Source organism: Rhipicephalus sanguineus, chromosome 5 (assembly GCF_013339695.2).
Source record: "Rhipicephalus sanguineus isolate Rsan-2018 chromosome 5, BIME_Rsan_1.4, whole genome shotgun sequence".
Taxonomy (NCBI): domain Eukaryota; kingdom Metazoa; phylum Arthropoda; class Arachnida; order Ixodida; family Ixodidae; genus Rhipicephalus; species Rhipicephalus sanguineus.
In genome coordinates, this window is record NC_051180.1 from 190599862 (window position 1) to 190620113 (window position 20252).

At 51.0% G+C, this 20252-nt stretch overlaps 1 protein-coding gene across 8 annotated transcripts in view; it reads left to right on the top strand.

Annotated features, from left to right (window-relative positions):
• The window catches only part of LOC119394533 (protein LMBR1L), a 583826-nt gene that overhangs the window by 522064 nt on the left and 41510 nt on the right, over positions 1-20252 (top strand). For all 8 annotated transcript variants that reach the window (XM_037661855.2, XM_049415813.1, XM_049415812.1 and 5 more), the window contains one exon: positions 6093-6166. In XM_037661855.2, the coding sequence (XP_037517783.1) occupies positions 6093-6166 (74 nt within the window). The remainder of the gene's footprint in view (positions 1-6092; positions 6167-20252) is intronic.

Genomic DNA, 20252 nt, shown 5'->3' on the forward strand with positions numbered 1-20252 from the left:
AGATGACAATGTCATCGAGGTACGCCATAGCAGATTACCATTTAGCGTCCCCGAGAATGCGGTCACTCAGTCCCTGGAACGTAGCTGCAGCTCCAGAACAGCCAAACGGCATGCGGTAAACTCGTACAAACCTCTGTGAGAGGTGAACGCAGTTTTCTCCGCGTCAGCCGGCTCTATCTGAACCTGCAGGTAACCGCGGCTAGCATCCAAGGTGCTGAAGTAGCAGGCACCGCCTAGAGCAGCCACGATCGAGTCAACGTTAGGCATAGGGTAAGCATCCTTCCTCGTGACCTCGTTCAGCCGGCGGTAGTCCACACAGAGCCGATCAGAGCCGTCTCTTTTGGGGACCATTACCACCGGAGACTGTTTGAGCGTTGGACAACTCCGGTCTCAATCAACTCACCCAATGCCTGGTCAATTGCTTTCCTCTTGGCCTCACTGACGGGGCGAGGATTGCATTTCCATGGTTGTGCGTCGCCTGTGTCAATCCGGTGCCTCACAAGAGAGTTTCAACCCGGGCGTTCAGTGAACATGTCGCTGAAACGAGTCAGCAGCGACGACAGGCGTGCCTTTTCATGTTTCTACAAGCTGTTCGGCAAAGCGGCAGCGAGCGATCCGAGCTGCTGTTTACCGGAGTGGTCACCGGCGTAGCCGAGACCTCGTTCACCACGGTAGCGCTATGCTCGAGAGAAAGTGGTAGGCATGGGCCGTTTTCCGCCGCGCCGGCCAAAGGGCCAGACTTGGCGTCGGAGTGAGGGACACGGGTCAAGGGGGCTATGTTTTGTCTCCTCTCCCCGTGCTCCCTCATGGCGTCCGACGACTTACGGGCAGCCGAGACCGTGGGAGGTGTAGCGAATGGCCGTAGGGCGCTGGAAGGACCGTCCCTGTAACCTCCGCGCGCGACGTCTATCACTATACCCGTGCGCGAGAAAGTCGCGACCAAGAATCACGGGCACGGAAAGACCAGGGAGATGCACAAAGCGCTGTCGGCGCGCACGATTCTCCCAGCGCACAACCAACCGCGCAGCGCCGCACCAGGTGGAGGTACGGCTGGCGAGGTGGCAGGCAGTATCGCAAGCTCGAATGCGGACAGAGCGGTCGCGCAAGTGAGCCATAACCTCTTCGCCGAACAGCGAGATCGAAGCCCCGCTATCCAGCAACGCCGCAAACTCTCGACCAGCGATCGTAAGGGCGATGAACGGCGCCGGCGTGGCTGGAAAGTCATGTCCAGCGCGACACATCATCGGTGCCAAAGGTTGGGTTACACCCCCATGCTCTCGTACTGCCGTCGCCGCCAGCGAGGGGGAGCTCACCGACGGCTCAGCGCGTTTCCCGACGGGCGAGCAGGCCCTTGCGTCGGGTGGGGTGCGTTGCATGTTCGCTCGGCGTGGCCACGCTCATGACAACGGTAGCAGACGACGCCTTTTCCCCCATCATTGAGGGATTTTGGCGACCCTTGAGAGCTAGGAGGCCTCCGTTCGCTTGTCGCAGGGGGGGGGGGGGGGGAGGGGGGGCTCCGTGATCGGATCTCTTCTCGTGCATTGGGCCACGGGAGTTCCGTTCTTGTTCGCCCGGGGATGCCCGGGCGTACGAGTACGGGTCGAGAGCGCAGTCCGATACGTCGGGCGTGTCTCGTTGCTCTGTCGCGGCCGGGGCCGCCTCGTGATTAGGGGGATTACGGGTGACGAGTCACCACCAGCGCGTGCGAGCATCTCCCCGCGGACATGCCCGGACACGTGGCGTCGTGCGGGGAAGACCGACGCGAGGCTAGCACCAGGCAAGAAGGCCTGGCGGTGTGGCCACCATAGCCATGTTGCCGATTAACGGCGGTTCCCGGCGCTCGAACCGCGCGGGGCCAGCACACGCGAGCTGGGAAACGAGGCACCAAAGGGGAGGGCGCGTTCAATTCCCACAACGCGCAATGAATCATCTGTTAGGATGGCTTCCATAGACCTGCTCAAGAAAGAGCATGATTATCTAAACCATTCAATGTAATCTTCGCGCATGTACTAGTAAGAGAGCTGTCGTCAGATCTTTTTGTTCATTGTACTCGTTTTTCCGTTAGCATATATTCCTACGGTAGAATAGCGCAAATACCAAGACGAGAGAAAATGGGAGACGAACAAGCGCATATATTCCGCTGCGGCGAAATAAAAACTCGTTGTTGTCAGTCAGCGCTTGGTGCTGTCCCTTCTTTCTTTGTGCCGTTGCAGCGCTGTTTACCCGTAGTTCAGTTTGGGTCAGAGTGCTTTGTTCTGGACTTGTAAATTACTGTAATGTTGAATTCTTGAAGTCTCATACTCCACCGTGCGAGGTGACCTGAAGGGTCCTTCAACGTAGCTTGCCAACACAAGGCGTGGTCGCTCACAACTTATAAGGGCCTGCCGTAGAGATAGGGGGATAGGGGCAAAGCTTTGACATAGCCCAGATGATGACAATGCGCTCCTTTTCTGTTGTGAAGGTGTTGGCTTCTGCCTTGGACAGCGACCGGTTAGCGTAATTGATAACCCTTTCTAGTCCGTCAGTCCTCTGCACAACGACAGCACTGTGTCATACGCTGCCTGCACCGTTGTGGATTTCCGTATCAGTGTATTTATCAAAATGCGCTAGTAATCAAAGGCATCTGGAGGCGTCGTTTCAGCTCTTTAAATGCTTCAATTTGTGCTGTTGCCTACTTGAATCCGCCTTTTTCAAGATGCCCCTGCGCATGCGCTCTCTCCTACCGGAAAAGTCGCAAAACGTGTCTTCATCTCGGAGGCTTTGCTTCTGGCAATACCAGTTGTCCCAGCCCATACCAAAACGGTAGGGGGCAGCACAGGAAAATGAAAGAGGCGGATTGCACATTGGCCTTCGTGAGGTGTGTTAGCTGCTCGGCGATCCTTGAAAATTCCTTGACAAAGCGTCTGTAATGGCGCACAAGCCAAGAAATCAGCATACAGCCTTCTTTTCGGTGAGTGGCAAGAAGGCAGAGATGACGGCTGTTTTCCGGTAGTGTGGGCGAACACCAACCTTGCTAACGACGTGGCCCAAAAAACAGAGCTCCTGGTATGCGAAGCGGCACTTTTCTGCCTTCAAGGTGAGTCTGGGGGTCTTGTGGCGTGATTTTGTACGCGGTCTTAAAGCGGACGGAGGCGGTCCGTTCTATCCAGCTGCATGCGATTGGTAAATGTAGGGCCGTGACGTCTGTCACGATTCACATTGACCATTCGCGTGCGGCTGGAAAGAACGGACTGCCTCCGTCCGTTTTAAGAACGCATACAAAATCGCGCCATTGATTGCTTGAAGCAGAGCTTCATATTGCCGAAGGGGTTCGTCGAAGTTTGAGGCAGACGCAACGATGTAGTTTAATTTGAAGGGGTCCGCTATAGGTACGGCTGGTCCAAAAGCCTAGCTTCAGTTCCAGCTGCACGCAGCCGTACCATGCACGTGCCAATGTCCCCTTCCTATAGCGCAAGTAATCGCAGCTACGACAGGTTCGGGAGAATAAGGCAACAGGCTAGATCAACAAACAACACTTTATTGCTACACTATCAATAACGCATAAACATCGCGCAGAGGGATAGTTTACTTTAGTAAAAAAACAAAGGGTAACGCTTACTTCTTCCGTCGATGCTCGGCTCGCGGGTCCTAGGCATGATCTCGAACGGGGGTCGCTGGCACGAGTGACTGCCACAAGAGAGGCCGTCTCTCTGCCTGGTCGGCTGTTTTATTCACCTCCCGTCACCCTCCTCCCCCAGCGAGGGTTGATTCACTCGCTGCAGAAGGGTACCCTCTCCCGCAAGCAGGGAAACGAGGAGTAGCGTGAGCCGGCTGTGGGGTAAAACGGGTTCTCATAAAAGGGGCTACGGTGTCCCTTTATATGTGACAGGTTTGTCCCCACTGCCAGACTGCGATCGCGCCTCCTTAAGCAAAAGAAAATGGCCGCCTGTGCTCTCCCACAAAGTAAACGGGGCAATGTCTGCCACTTCAAGCCTGCGAGTGCTGTATCTATAACGCGTTGGAAAGTTGCAGGTGCCGAGCGAAGACCGAAGGCCTTTGCTCAGCAGGGCTTGAACTCGAACGGCATGTTCGAGTTCGAGACTTTGAACTCGAACAGGCTGTCGGTGTTGTGAAGGCTGTCTTCTCTCGGTCTCTCTCGTCGACTTTGATTTGCCAGTAGCCGGTTCATCGACAAAAAGTACTTCGCGTTGTGGAGTCAATCCATGGCGTCGTCTATCCTTGACAGGGGGTACACGTCCTTTTTCGTGATTTTGTTCAAGTGACGATAATGGATGCAGAATCGTAGGGTTCCATCCTTCATCTTCACTAACACCACGGGAGACACCCACAGACTCTTGGATAGCTGGATGATGTCATCGCGTCGCATTTCGTCGACTTGTTTCATTACGGCGCCGCGTTCTCGCATGGAAACTCAATCATTACAGTCTCTGACGGATTGGTCGGGCACTTTTATCTGTTATGATGTGGTGCTTGGCAAGTGTTGTTTGTCGAACCATTGATGACGACAAGAAACAGTCCTTGTATTGCTACAGAAGGCATCGGAGGTGTTGCTGTTGGCGAGCAGGAAGACTCGGGTTGACGTCGAAGGATGGTTGAGGTGGTGGGGTCGTCTTTGTAGCTTCGTCACAACCTGCAATGGGTCGGTTAAATGAAAGCGCGCGTGGCAATATGTACTTCTAGATAGAGGCATCATTCTGGGTTAAAATCAGTTGTGGCTCTAGTGTAGGCTCCGCTTTTATAAAAGCCTAATAAAGATTATATATGCACTCCTATGACTCTGCAAGCTTTATTCAAGCGTTGCTTGACCATATAGGAATATTCTAACGTACGATATTCACATCATCGCACCGTAGCATGCACTTCATTTCGATAAATCTGGCGTCTGTGCTCTAACGCGAGTTCTGATTTTGCGTCAGACCATAGATTGCCATTTAAATGCCATTGTAGTTGATGTACCTGGTAAGCCCACGATGTGTACACTACTATTCCATTTAAAAAAAATTCACAGCATATCCACGGAGTGAATGATGATGAGTGGGCGAAGCTGCGGAGGTTCATCGGTAAACCGTGAATCTTCCGTGAATTCTGCCCAGTACTTCATCACCGACGTGAGATCGGGCGCGTTTATACTAAAGGTTCGATGAGAGTTATGGCGACTTGCAGCTCACTTTAATTTTACATGTACGCTGTGAATTTTCATTGTTTAGAAAACCATTGCTTTAGAAAACATCTGGCGTCTTTCGTTAAGCAGCTGGCGTCTTTTCGTTTTGCTTTAGAAACATCTGGCGTTCTTTCGTTTTGCTTTTAGAAAACATCTGGCGTCTTTCGTTGGTTTATTTCATCAATCAACGGCGTTTTGAACAAAATTTTTATTGTTTAATCACACAGGTAAACAATGGCTGCTAATGGGAATGAGAGGCAGAAGAAGTCAGCTTTTAGCTAACACTTACACTTCTACTTCTACTAACGTTTCCTACTGGAACATGCCAATGGCTGCTAATGGGGAATGAGAGACAGAAGAATTCGGCTTTTAGTTAACGCGCACGCTGCGAATTTTTTATTGTTCAACAACGCACAGGAAAAATCTCCCACCGGCACCACCTTGGAGGTCAAGATCTGGTACTAGCGTTACGACTGGTTACGCAGTACGACTACGAGGGACGAAAGGGTGCCGCTTTAAGGAGCTTCGCCCCTAAAAATACGTTGATGTACCTCCCTCATAACCCTTGTCTCAAAGCAAAGAAATGCAGCATCGACAGGTATTCACTGACTGCGTCCCATGAAACCGATTCCCACAATGCGTGGGATCTGCTGAATTTTTTTTATTATGCCATCGACTGACAATTCTATTTTTGTTACTCTAAGCAGCCACAGACGATAGTCAACTTCTGAGTTCCAAAATTGATGCCGTGGAAGATATGGTGAATATTTTTTTTATTTTGAGAAATATTATACAGACAAATTCCAGAAGTGCATTCTATCTGATTCATGTGTGACTTAAATTGTAATCACAATGCAGTTATGTGTAATCGTAACTAAGATGCTAGGTTCTTTTCAGTCTTGTATTTGTTGTCCCATTGTATTTGTTACAGAAATTCTCATTGGGTATCAGCTCCCTTTCAGCATTAGGTGTGGTTGGCTCATCGTTGGAGATTGTGCTCATCCTGTATCCTTATAGGTGTCTGCTTTTTGTGTGTCATCGGTATGCTTCAGAAAGCAAAAATTGAATGTATCTTTTGTATGGCTTGCAGAATATGCAGCTAAATATTTACCCTGTAAGGGGCGCTTCACTTATGAGAGGCTTACATGAATGATAATTTACCAAAAACGAGCTTCAATGAGGGGGCCAAAGTGTTTAGTGGGCTAGTTGGTTAAAGGTCATAATAAGTTTGAACAGCGCAACTGAACATGGACAGAGAAGAACACGCGCACACACCCAGTACTGACTTTCCGCTTGAAATGTTTATTTTCATGTGCACGTGACGTATATATATACATATGCAAGCAGGTGAAAACAGAACAATCAATGTGATAGATAGAACAAGGACCCAAACGTGCATGTTTGTCGCCGCCATCACAACCTGTTGCAGCCAGACTAGGGAGACAGCGCTGTCTGTGTCTGTACATGTTCTCCTCTGTCCGTGTTCAGTCATGCTGTTCAAACTTATTATGATTACAAGGGTGCTCATTTTCATCAGAGCAGCAATGCCTGTGTTGAAGCTGCATCACGTCTTTCATGCTTCTGCGGCAGAAAGATGTGCTTCGATGCTATTCGCCTTCTCTTTCTGGTACACATTAATTCTAGCTCGAGTTGCTGTTCTTTTTCATTAGCATGCTTCTCTTATATGCTCACCTTGTGCTGTCTGATAATTTCCCAGCTGTCATTTGCATCTATGGTCAATATATAACTAGATGTTCTGCACCTTACATGTAGCATTTCTCGCTTGTACTCCCAATTCTTCACATAGCAATGACAGCTCAGGTTTGCGCACAGGATCGTTGCCCGGCTCAGACACTGAGCCCTGTCTCTTAATCACAAGTTGCAACAATGTAAAGGGTTGATTATGGATAAAGGAAACCTGCCAGTGTCAAGCTTCAAGGCTATTTTCAAAAGCCTGGCAAATCTAAAAGTTCAACACTCACGTAACTGCAGTAGCAGGCTTCATTGCGAGGTTCATGTTAATTTAGTTGGCACCCCCGCAGGGGCGTCTGCACAAGCAGGCGTTTGGTGTGTAGTGACACCATGGACCCGAGCTAACGGGGGGTTTCGACCCCTCCCCCGTCTCGCCGTGCGTGGCTTTGCCGTGTCCGGTGAAAAGGGGATCCTGGGGGTGGAGCCGAAGGCGAGTGATTGGACCTTTAAGGCCCCCCGGCAGAGGCAACACACCCCTTTGGCCCCGGCTTCACGTAGACGGCACCCCTGGGCTGACCCACTCAGGGGAATTCGGCAGTCGCCTTTTCCTATCTCTCTCTTCCTACATCTTCGTCTTTCGCTCTTATTTTAAATCTATCCTATCATCTTCTCTCTTCCGTTTACTTCCGAATTATCCAGGCGGCGAGGGTTAACCTTGTGTAGTTATCCAACCTCGGATAGGTATATTTGGTTATAGCAGCGATGCATGGCTGTCGTCTCCAAGTGTTATTCAACTTTGTAGCGTCCCCTTGTTGGGCTCGGTGGTAGTTGGCCACCACCACCGCCGAACTTCACAAGTCTCGCATGGCAAACGCTCTGCTCTCACATCCTCATCGCTCCCTCAAAAGGTGGCGCACCGAAGATACAACATCACTTTTTGCTAAACAGAAGCAGGCTTTTCCCAAGTTCCACGTTGTGCACAGTAATCATGAAACCAAAACAGTCCGATCTATGTCACCCTTTCTTGTCTCAAAGTCGTTGACTGATGCAATTGGCCCAGGCTCTAAAGTTGCGAAGATGGGAAGCGGAGATCTTCTTCTCGAAGTCCGCGACAAAGAACAGTGTGATAAACTAGCACACCTTGTGGCTTTTGGCAGTTTTCAGATCTCTGTGACAGCACATCGCACAATGAACACTGTGAAGGGCGTAGTGTCCAATGAAGACCTAGTAGAACTGACTGAAGCAGAACTCTTAGATGGATGGAAAGATCAACTTGTAGTAAATGTCCAGCACATCACAATCAGGCGAAACAACAACGAAATCCCGACGAAACATTTAATACTCACTTTTAATTCTGCTACCCTACCTGAGACTCTAGAAACCGGCTATGTGAAACTTCATGTTAGGCCATACATTCCAAACCCGCGACGTTGCTTTAAGTGCCAACGGTTTGGTCATGCGTCACAGAGCTGCCGAGGCCAGCTTACTTGCCCTAAATGCGGAACAGCGAGCCATTCTGCTGAAGAATGCACTCACGATGAGACACACTGCGCGAACTGCGATGGAGACCACCCTGCATACTCCAGAGCTTGTCCAACTTGGAGGAAAGAAAAAAGAAATAATAACAGTAACACTAAAAGTCAAAGAGAACATAACGTTCCGTGAAGCACGACGTCTTTCACCGTCCTTCGCTTTCAAAACGTTTTTTGCCAAAGCGGTGCGACAGGGGGCAGCACCACAACGGCCTATCGCGGTTGCCCAGACCACGCGTAGCGTGCCGAGGCAAACGCCACCCGCTCCCAAGGTGGGAGGAGCCAAGGCTTCCCTGCCCACTCTGAATCTGACCACACCGAACCTGACCACACCGGTGGCCACTACAAGTTCTAGCACCGTAGAGGCCAAGGAGGGCACCTCGACCTCCGGCGCGGTGGGGTCCAAGGCTTTATCGCCCCACACGAAGTCTACGCGAAGTAGACATCAATCTGTGGAACGGGCGTCCAATGCCTCGCAAGAGGCTATGGACACCAGTCCAAGTCAAACGGCGCAGACAGCGCCGAAGGAGCGGCGAGCTTCTCGCGACCGCTCCAAAAAAGACAGAACACCAAATACAGGGCCTGGCAAGGGCCCTGTAAAGTAAGTCTTAATCTACCACTCTTGAGACACACAGCACATTTTTTTTCAACTTGTACAAAATCATGCAGTGGAATGTCAGAGGATTACGGCGTAACCTAGACGACATCCAAGAACTTCTAAGCGAATTTAATCCAAAAGTGCTGTGTGTCCAAGAAACTAGGCAGACAAACTTCCTCCGACAACGCTTAATTCTCTGAAAAGATCGTGTGGATGCTGTGGCATCTTCTAGCGGTGTAGCCACAATAGCTGACAGAAGTGTGGCATGTGAACATCTCAAGCTCCAAACGACCCTTGAGGCAGTGGCCATCTGAGCCTTAATTTCTGATAAGCTCATTACCGTCTGTTCCTTGTACAAACCACCACACTATCACCTTCAGAAGCGCGAATTAGAATCATTAATAGGGGAACTCCCGGAACCATTTTTGGTTCTTGGAGACTACAACGCACACAGTAGCCTGTGGGGCGATTCTCGCTGCGATGCACGAGGTCGTCTTATTGAGCAACTTCTTTATTCTTCTGTAGCATGTCTACTGAACAGGAAGGAACCCACATACTTTAACCTCGCGAACAAATCATACTCTGCCATAGATGTTAGTATTTCATCACCGACGCTGTTACCGAATTTTAAATGGGTGTGTTTAAAAACCCATATGGGAGTGACCACTTTCCGATAATCCTAAGTATGCCGAAACAAAATCAGCTTCCGCCGCAAGTCCCTCGATGGAAACTCGACTCAGCCAATTGGGAAGAGTGCCGAAACCTTACTCACGTGACATGGGCTGAGACGTCCACACTAACCATAGATGATGCTGTAAAGTATTTTACAGCTCTTATAATTTATGCTGCCTCGAAATGCATTCCCGAAACGAGCAGCACATGTTTCAAACGGCGTGTTCCCTGGTGGAACGACGAATGCAAGAAAGCACGCAACAAGCAAAACAAAGCGTGGAGGATGCTCAGGGACTCTCCGACAGCGGAGAATTTAGAGAATTTTAAACATATAAAATCCCAAGGCAGGAGGACACACCGACAGGCTCGAAAAGAGAGTTCGCAGAGGTTTTTGTCTAGTATAAACTCGTATACGACGAAGGAAAAGTCTGGAACAGGTTTAATAAAGTAAGAGGGGCGCGTATTTACTCCCTTTAGCAAACACAGAGGGCGACACCCTGGAAGACCAGGCGAACTTCCTGGGAGCACACTTTGAGCATGTGTCCAGCTCGTTACGCTACTCCGAAAGTTTCCAGCGCTATAAAGCAAGAATAGAGGCACAGAAACTAGAACGGAAATGTGCAACATATGAGGCCTACAATAAACCTTTCCAAATAGCTGAATTGCATGAAGCTCTAAACTGCTGCAACAAATCTGCCCCACCAGGCTCCGACCGTGTAGTATATTAAATGTTGAAGCTCCTACCTCTCGAAACACAAAAAACCCTCATTTCCCTGTACAACACCATATGGTTTTCCGGTGACATTCCTATTTCTTGGAAAGAGGCGATCGTTATACCTATCCTGAAACAGGGAAAGGATCTATCTTCCGTTGCGGGTTATAGGCCCATACCCCTAACCAGCTGCTTGTGTAAACTTTTCGAAAAGATGGTCAACCGTTGGCTAATACATCTTCTGGAATCAAAAAGATTGCTTGACCCCACATCAGTGCGGTTTTCGAGAGGGTCGATCCACAACTGACCATCTCATCCGCATTGAAACAAACATTCGCGACGCGTTTGTGCACAAGGAGTTTGTTTTTCCTTTGTGTCTTTCTTGACACGGAAAAAGCGTATGATACAACATGGCGATTTGGGATACCGAAGGACCTCACAGAAATGAGTATACGTGGAAAAATGTTAAACATAATAGAGAGCTACATGTCCAACCGAACACTCCGTGTTCGTGTCGGCAACGTGTTGTCACGTCCATTTGTCCAGAAGACTGGAGTACCACAGGGTGGTGTGCTCAGTTGTACACTTTTTATTATAAAACTGAATTCCTTACGTCTGTGTATCCCACGCAATATGTTCTGTTCAACTTATGTTGATGATGTACAGATCGGATTTAAATCCTGCAGTTTAGCAGTATGCAAGCGTCAGGTTCAGCTTGCTCTTAATAAGGTGTCGAAATGGGCCGACGTAAATGGGTTCACCCTTAACCCACAAAAGAGCACCTGCGTTCTTTTTTCTATGAAGAGAGGCCTGCACCTCGATCCAGATATATATCTGCAGGGCCATTCGCTGCCTGTAAGAACAGAGCATAAGTTCCTTGGTGCTGTACTAGACACAAAACTATTCTTTGTACCACACATAACATGCCTGAAAGACAAGTGTATGAAAACTATGAATATTCTGAAGATTTTGTCGCGTACGTCGTGGGGCAGCGACGGAAAGTGTCTCATGAATCTGTTCAAAAGTCTCATACTCACACGCCTAGACTACGGGGTCATAGTCTACCACTCTGCCACACCGAGCGCATTGAAGATGCTGGATCCTGTCCACGATCTGGGCATCCGCCTTTCTACGGGTGCTTTTCGGACGAGCCCCGTAGAAAGTCTTTACGTGGAATCAAATGAGTGGTCCCTTCATTTACAGAGATGCTACATTTCCTTTGTATATTTTCTAAATGTCAATGCAAACAGTGAACATCCCACATGCAGTGCTGCAAATGATTTATCTGATTCCCGTCTCTTTCATAACCGTCCAGCATTGAGAGCGCCCTATTCATTACGTGTACGAGGTCTTGCCGAAGAAATCGGCGTACCACTCTCTGAACACCGTGCAATGGCACCCGCAGTACAACTGCCGCCGTGGCAATGGCAGCTGATACACTATGATGTATCATTCGAAGAAGGTACGAAGCACGCGCCTATTGCACATATGCGTACGTACTTCCTCGAACTTCAGTACAAATACACTTTTCCTGAATTTTATGCCGACGCTTCAAAGTCTCACGGTGGTGTGTCCTACGCAGCGGTCGGTCCATACTTTTCGAATGACGGTGTCCTTCACCTCAACACAAGCATTTTCGCAGCAGAGGCTTATGCGATACTGGCGGCCGTTAAACACAATAAATAAGCTTACACCACGCAATAATTTACACTGATTGCTTAAGCGTTGTAAAAGCCTTCAAGGCTCTTAAGAAGCACAAAAATCCTGTTCTTGTCTCGCATTACTCTCTTTTATGTACAGTTTACACACTCAAACAACATGTTCTAGTATGCTGGGTGCCAGGCCACCGCGAGGTCGGCGGAAACGGGGTGGCGGAGCAACTAGCTGCATCCGCCCACAACGACACTCCTGCCAATACATCCATAGCTGTCCCTGCACTACATCTTAAACCCTTCCTAAAACAAAAGCTCAGGTCTAATTGGCAGCACTCCTGGGACAGACAAACACATAATAAGCTACACGTTATCAAGCCGAATCTTGGAAACTGGCCACAGGTATCAAGCTCACGCCGCACACAAGTAATACTTACCAGGATAAGAATAGGACACACATACATATATTCTGTCTGGCGGTGATACACCCAGGTGTGAAAGATGTGAAGAACAACTTACCGTGCTCCACATCCTGATCCAGTGCAATGAAATAGACACTATCAGGAAAAAGCACCTTTTATATCCTACCGACAGCAATTCCCACTACATCCTTCGATGTTCATCGGTAGGGAACCACTATTTAAATCTGAATCATTGTTCGCGTTTTTAAAAGATGTAAATACCTTTCATGTCGTATTTCCAGGCAACCCGTAGTACAACCTCTGAGCAGAGGTTGCTGCTGCGGTGGCTACATTCAAGACAGCATCTGCCTCGCTGCCCTTGGACCCAAGGGCTGTTGACGAGGCATTCATGCTAACGCCATCTATCCGTAGTTTAATATCACGACCACTTATCACTGAGGCTCACTGCACGCATGTCACGTCGCTCTCATAATTTTATTACTTGCATGTTTTACCCGCCTGTAGCGCGAGGAATCTTAGGCCCCTATACAGCCACCCAACACCACCATTGGTCACATCCGCTATCTGGTCCTGGCGCTCTTTGGCCATCACTGGCCCTTACGCCATGAAACGCCATATATCGTCATCATCAGTTTAGTTGGCACAAGCTCTATTGCCATCCTGAAGAGCCAAATATTGCGATAGGCACCGGCAAGAAGTAATTATTCTACAAAGCGTTTAATTCATAACAGTATGGGTGAAGCATGGAAGGTGCCATCCTTTTATAGCTATTGAGATGCTACAGGGTGGAGGGTGCAGCTCTGCATGTCCAGATGCGTTGCTGCAGTGTTGCCTAGGGGCCTTGCTCAACCGCTGACCAAGTCGACCACCACTCCTCACAACAAATGCATCATCACTTCCATCACTAGAACATCACTGGCACGATAGCACTCCCTAGTCATGCCCTCGTAGACAATGTCAACCTTCTTTGCCTCTCTTAATGCTTCATTTCGCAAGCTTTATATGTCCCATGCATGTGTGGTTGCAGTTCTGACGTTTTATTGTCCTTCATTCATATGATATTCGAGAACTAAAAATACTGTAGACAGTTGACATTTGGGAAAGTGTATTCCTTGAATATCCTGATGGGCAAGTGCAAGAAACAAGGACGCTAGGCAGGAAGGAACACAGTAAAAGCCTAATTCAAATTTAATGGGGCCTGCGGAGTCCAAATTAAACAAAACTCAAACAAAGGTGGTAAACTAAAGCTTCAGAATGGGCCATAGCGCTAACACACATGGACGAGGAAGAGACAACAGGACAGGCGCTAACTTTCAACTGATTGTTTATTTTCGAAAGCAACGGTATAAATAGATCCGCACGCAAAAGCGCCACTCATCGCCCATCAAAACCTGCAGCGTCAAGAAAGGCCAATTCATTAGCAGTCAGCGCCACCGACGGGCAGCTCACACAGCTATCACCGGCCCTCGCGATCATGGCGACTTCCACAATCTCTCTGGTAGTCTTATCTGCATTCCTATATACGACTGTGCACTCTTTAAACTGTAGCGAAGCGTTGGAAGCCTCTAATGGGTCGCCCTCTCGAGCGCTTACTAGTGGGTCGTCCTCTTCCGCTCTTCTGGGACAGCACGCTCCTCGCGCTCAGAGTCGGCACCCCGCCTTGACTGTCGCAGTCGTTTATCGTCGCCGAGTGCCCGCTAATAAACGTCTTTATAATTTGGTGGAGGGTGCTGGGCTTTCACAACAACTTCGGCCCTCATTCGATGCCCCTGGCTCTTCGATCCCGTACCCTGCCGCCTACGATGCCTCAAGACGCCTCCCAGCAAACGGCCCCGCCTACACCGACCTCCTGCCCAGGTGTGCCTCGTATCCGCGACCCTCCGGTCTTCACTGGCGCAGATGGCACCGACGTGGAGGACTGGCTCGCGATTTACGAGCGCGTGAGTGTCCCCAATAAATGGGACGAGGCAGGAAAGCTGACTAACCTCGTTTTCTACGTCGCGGGTGTGGCGGGCTTGTGGTATAACAACCACGCATCAGATTTTACAACGTGGTCCGACTTCAAGACCGCCATTATCAATGTGTTTGGCCGCCCTGCCGTTCGTAAGCTGCAGGCCGAACAGCGCTTACGTGAACGCGCTCAGCAGGCCGGTGAATCATTCACCAGTTACATTGAAGACGTCCTCGATTTCTGTAAGAAAGCCGACGCCACCATGTCCGAATCAGACAAGATCCGGCACATCATGAAAGGCATCGACGACGACGCCTTCACCATGCTGCTCGCCAAGAACCCCAGCACAGTGGCTGAGGTCATAACGCTCTGCCAAAGCTATGAGGAGCTGCGCCGGCAGCGATCGATGACCCGTCGCTCTCCATCACGCGACGCCGAGCTCGCTGGCTTGTCGACCATATCCGACCACTCCGCGTTGCTCGCAGAGATGAAGACATTCGTGCGCGAGGAAATCGCGCGCCAATTCTCTCTGCTGGACTTTGCTCGCCCGCAGTACGTCCAACAGCCGTCGACCACCCTTCTGCCTCCGCTTCGTCGAGCAATTGAGCAAGAAATCGCAGAGGTCATGCCCGAGTACCACCAGCACCATACGGCTCCTGCACCCTTGAGTTACGCCCAAGTGGTCGCAAGAACGCCCCCAGCAATCCCTACGGCTGCCCCACACATTTACGCCGAAGCCTCCGCTCGACCTCATTCTTTCGAAGCGGATGTGCCGGTAACCTGCGCCGACGTCACGCACAGGTCACGACTGCAGCCCACCGTCCAGTCCTATCAGTTGCCGCCCCGTCAATCCCGTCCTGCACCATGGGCGGGCCCTGCCCCAGCGAACCGATGGCGCACACCTGACAACCGCCCCATATGCTTCGCATGCGGTTACGCCGGCCACGTGGCGCGGTATTGCAATCGCGTGCAGCCGCCTAGAGTCGCGTCGCCTGCCACCAGCCCGGCGAACCGCCCATATTACGACCCACCTACGCCACTGTCGCCGACGTCTCGCCCCGCTCCATCTACCCGCCGTTCCCCGTCACCACGACGCCGCTCGCTGTCACCGATGCGGCCACGTCTGGTCCCACGAGACCAGGAAAACTAGTCGTCGCAGTCCACGAGGCAAGGGCTGCGATGCTGTCGAACTGCGAAAGCCCTCAGCGAAGCCCATCGAACGTGATAGACGTGTTTGTGGACGGTGTTCGTGCATCTGCCCTTATCGACACTGGAGCCGCCGTATCCGTTATGGACGCAAAGCTCAGCCGAATACTGCGAAAAGTGACGACGCCACTTTCTGGGCTCTCCCTCCGTACAGCCAGCGCCCCAAGCATTCACCCTACAGCGGTATGCACAGCCCGCGTCATGATTAAGGACGCTATGTACGCCGTCGAATTGATCCTAATTCCTGTATGCTCTCACGACGTCATTCTCGGATGGGATTTTCTCTCCCGCCACGACGCTGTAATTCATTGCGCACCCGCCGAAATAGAGCTCTCACCATTCTCTAATTTGACGCCGGCAGACAGTCCATCGGCTGCGAGCAAGATACTCGTCAAAGACGACATAAAAGTGCCTGCAAACTCGTCAACGGCGGTGTCAGTCTACTGCGCCAGCCTATCCGACACCGTTGCACTCCTCTCGCCATATGACCGTGTTTGCACGAGGAAAGGCTTGCTGGTGCCTTTCGCGACCGTTCAAGTCACCCAGGGCAGCACCTCTATTTATGTAATCAACCCCTCCCCGTACAGTGTTACGTTGGTGCGAGGGGAATGTCTGGGCAGCGTAGAACCCCTCGAAGACGCACAAGTTATGGACGAGCCCGATGATTCGCACGGCCGAAGTTCGAGCACGCTCAGTGCTGTTTCGACGTCTGGTTCATCACACGCTGACGTATTTGGTTCCTCCATAGCTGACAACCTTACGCAGCTCCAGCGTTCCCAGCTTTTGGACCTGTTGGAAGAATTTCGCCCTTCTTTCGATGTCGCTCAAACTTCTCTCGGCCGCACGTCGGCCGTTACGCATGGCATCGACACTGGCGACCACCTGCCACTGCGGCAACGTCCATATCGCGTATCTCCTGCCGAACGCCGTGTAATCACCGAGCAAGTCGACGACATGCTTCGACGTGATGTCATTCGACCCTCTAACAGCCCCTGGGCGTCTCCTGTCGTTCTTGTTGCGAAGAAGGACGGTTCTGTGCGGTTCTGTGTGGACTACAGACGACTCAACAAGATCACTCGTAAGGACGTGTATCCACTGCCGCGAATAGACGACGCGATTGACAGCTTGCAAGGCGCCGAATTCTTTTCATCTCTCGATTTGCGGTCAGGGTACTGGCAAGTACCTATGGCTGATGACGCTCGACCGAAGACCGCCTTTGTCACGCCCGACGGCCTGTACGAATTTAACGTCATGCCGTTTGGGCTGTGTAATGCGCCCGCCACCTTTGAGCGCATGATGGATACCGTTCTGCGCAACCTGAAATGGCACACGTGCTTGTGCTACCTCGACGACGTCGTCGTGTTTGCTCCGGACTTCTCCACGCATCTTCAACGCCTACGGCATGTTTTGACGCGTTTGAGCGACGCCGGTCTGCAACTGAATCTAAAGAAGTGCCGGTTTGCAGCACGGCAGCTGACAATCCTCGGCTACGTCGGTCCAAGGACGGAATTCTTCCTGATCCCGCCAAGCTTCGGGCCGTGACTGAGTTCCCCAAACCTACGTCCATCAAAGAACTGCGCAGTTTCGTAGGACTGAGTTCCTACTTTCGGCGCTTCATTCGAAATTTCGCGACTATCATATCGCCACTGACGAAGCTTCTCGGAAGTAACGGGCCCCTCCATTCGTGGTCGTCGGAGTGCGACGACGCTTTCGCAAAGCTCCGTCGTTTGTTGACGTCGCCTCCCATACTACGCCACTACGACCCTGCGGCCCCTACAGAGGTACACACAGACGCTAGCGGTGTTGGCCTTGGCGCTGTCCTTGCGCAGCGCAAACCAGGGTTCCCTGAATATGTCGTGGCATATGCAAGTCGTACGCTTACTAAAGCCGAGACCAATTACACCGTCACCGAAAAGGAATGCCTGGCGATCATCTGGGCCCTTACGAAATTCCGACCTTATTTGTATGGTCGCCCATTTGATGTCATCACCGACCATCATGCACTATGCTGGTTGTCGTCATTGAAGGATCCCTCAGGCCGCCTCGCCCGCTGGGCACTTCGCCTACAGGACTACGATATCCGCGTGCTGTACCGCAACGGACGCCAGCATGCTGACGCCGACGCACTCTCGCGCTCCCCCTTGCCTGACGACAATACTTCCAGCTCAGTGTCTCACAATGCCGTTTCGTCTATCGACATTCAAACCATCGCCACTGAACAGCGCAAGGATCACTGGATTGCCTCACTGATAGCCTTGCTGAGTGATCCATCGGCGACACCATCCACTCGCGCATTGCGTCGTCAAGCGCACCATTTCGCCGTTCGCGACGACCTCCTCCACCGACGCAATTACGGCGACGGCCGCCAGTGGCTACTCGTAATACCCCGCAGTCTGCGTTCTGACATATGCGAGTCGTTCCACTCTGACCCGCAGTGTGCACACTCTGGGGTATCGAAAACCTACCACCGCATTCGCCAACGGTACTTTTTGGCGAGGGATGTACCGCTACGTGCAGAAGTTCGTTCGCTCCTGCATCGATTGTCAGCGCCGCAAAACTTCAACGCACCTGTCGCCGGCAGGTCTGCAACCTCTACCTTGCCCTGACCGGCCGTTTGGGCGCGTTGGCATCGATTTGTATGGACCACTTCCTCTAACGTCGGCTGGTAACCGCTGGGCCATCGTCGCTGTTGACCACCTCACGCGATACGCCGAAACTGCCGCCCTCCCAGCGGCTACAGCGCGCGATGTTGCCTCCTTCCTGCTGCACCGATTCATGCTGCGCCACGGTCCACCCCAGGAGCTGCTCAGCGATCGAGGTCGTGTCTTCTTGTCCGAAGTCGTCGAAGCCATTCTCAAAGAGTGCAACGTTGTTCACCGGAAAACTACTGCTTACCACCCGCAGACGAATGGCCTCACCGAACGCTTTAACCGCACGCTCGGCGACATGCTCTCGATGTACGTCGCCGCCGATCACACAAATTGGGATGCCATTCTGCCTTTTGTCACCTACGCCTATAATACCGCCCCGCAGAGCACTACTGGTTTCTCGCCCTTTTTCTTATTGTACGGCAGGCACCCGTCGCACACGATCGACACAATCCTTCCCTACAAGCCGGACCCGTCTGAGTGTGCGCCTATTTCTGCCACAGCAAGACTCGCTGAGGAGTGTCGGGAGCTTGCCAAGACATTTACTACGAATGACCAAGAGCGGCAGAAGAGCATTCGCGGTGACACCACCACTTCTGCGCCCACGTTCCTCCCTGGAGCACTCGTATGGCTCTCGGTCCCTACCACTGCACCTGGCCTCTCTTCAAAACTACTGCCGAAATACGACGGCCCCTACCGTGTCGTCGAACGCACGTCCCCGGTCAACTACGTGATCGAACCCCTTGAACCATCTTCGGACATGCGCCGTCGAGGGCGCGACATTGTCAACGTGGAGCGCCTGAAACCCTACCATGACCCGCTCATAGTGACAAGCAGTTAGGTCGCCAGGCGGCTCCCTTTTCGTACCCGGGGTAATTGTAGCGAAGCGTTGGAAGCCTCTAATGGGTCGCCCTCTCGAGCGCTTACTAGTGGGTCGTCCTCTTCCGCTCTTCTGGGACAGCACGCTCCTCGCGCTCAGAGTCGGCACCCCGCCTTGACTGTCGCAGTCGTTTATCGTCGCCGAGTGCCCGCTAATAAACGTCTTTATAAAACAAAGCTTGACACCCACAATGATTACAATGCACAGACACGTGCCCATCACGATAACGGCCCAACTTCTGCTTATGTTCCCTTAGCCTATCATTCAGGCATCTCCCCCACTGCCCAAAGTAGACCTTGCCGCAAGAAAACGGGAGCCGATACACTACATTATTTACACAGGGCACAAATGGATTCTGATGTTTCTTCACACATTCTGCACGCCTCTTGGCTAATGGGTCCGTGGCCTTGCAAATGCTCATTAGTTTCTGTGGGGCAGAAAAAAGCACATTACTTAACCTTCTCGCCAATTTTCTTCAGGGCGTGTGACACGTTGTGAATATACGGCACGACAACCTTTTTCATTCCCTGAGAACTGTTTACACAGGTATCAATGTGTCTATTTAATTTTCTTAGCCCACTTTCTGCTATTGAGATAAGTACATGGTCGGGGTAACCTGCCATTAAAAGGCGCTCCTTCTGATTAACAAGACTACTAGATATCTTATGAGGGCATGATTTGCGAAGCGCGTTGCCAAAACAAAGAGTCGCAATTTCTCGCTTCACCAGTTTAGAATGGGATTATTGATATGGAAGCGGCATCTTGTTGTCGCGAGGGTGATAATCCCAACACACATGATGTTCAAACAGAAAAATTCTTAGGTCTAAAAACTGAATGGCATCCTTAACGGGTAGCTCATGTGTTATCACCAGACTGTCAAGATGATGGGTGAAAAGGTTAACTACATCACTAACATGTTGAGTGGAGTCAAACAAAACAAGGTAATCGTCTACGTATCTGAACACTTTGGTGATATTCACCGCTGACATGCATGCTTCGATCTGTCTGTCATAATGGGCCAAAAGAATATCACTTAAAATGGGCGCTAGACACGACCCAATACAAACCCCTTCGTTTTGAAGATACACCCGTCCATCATATTCAACATAGTTTTCATGGGCGATGA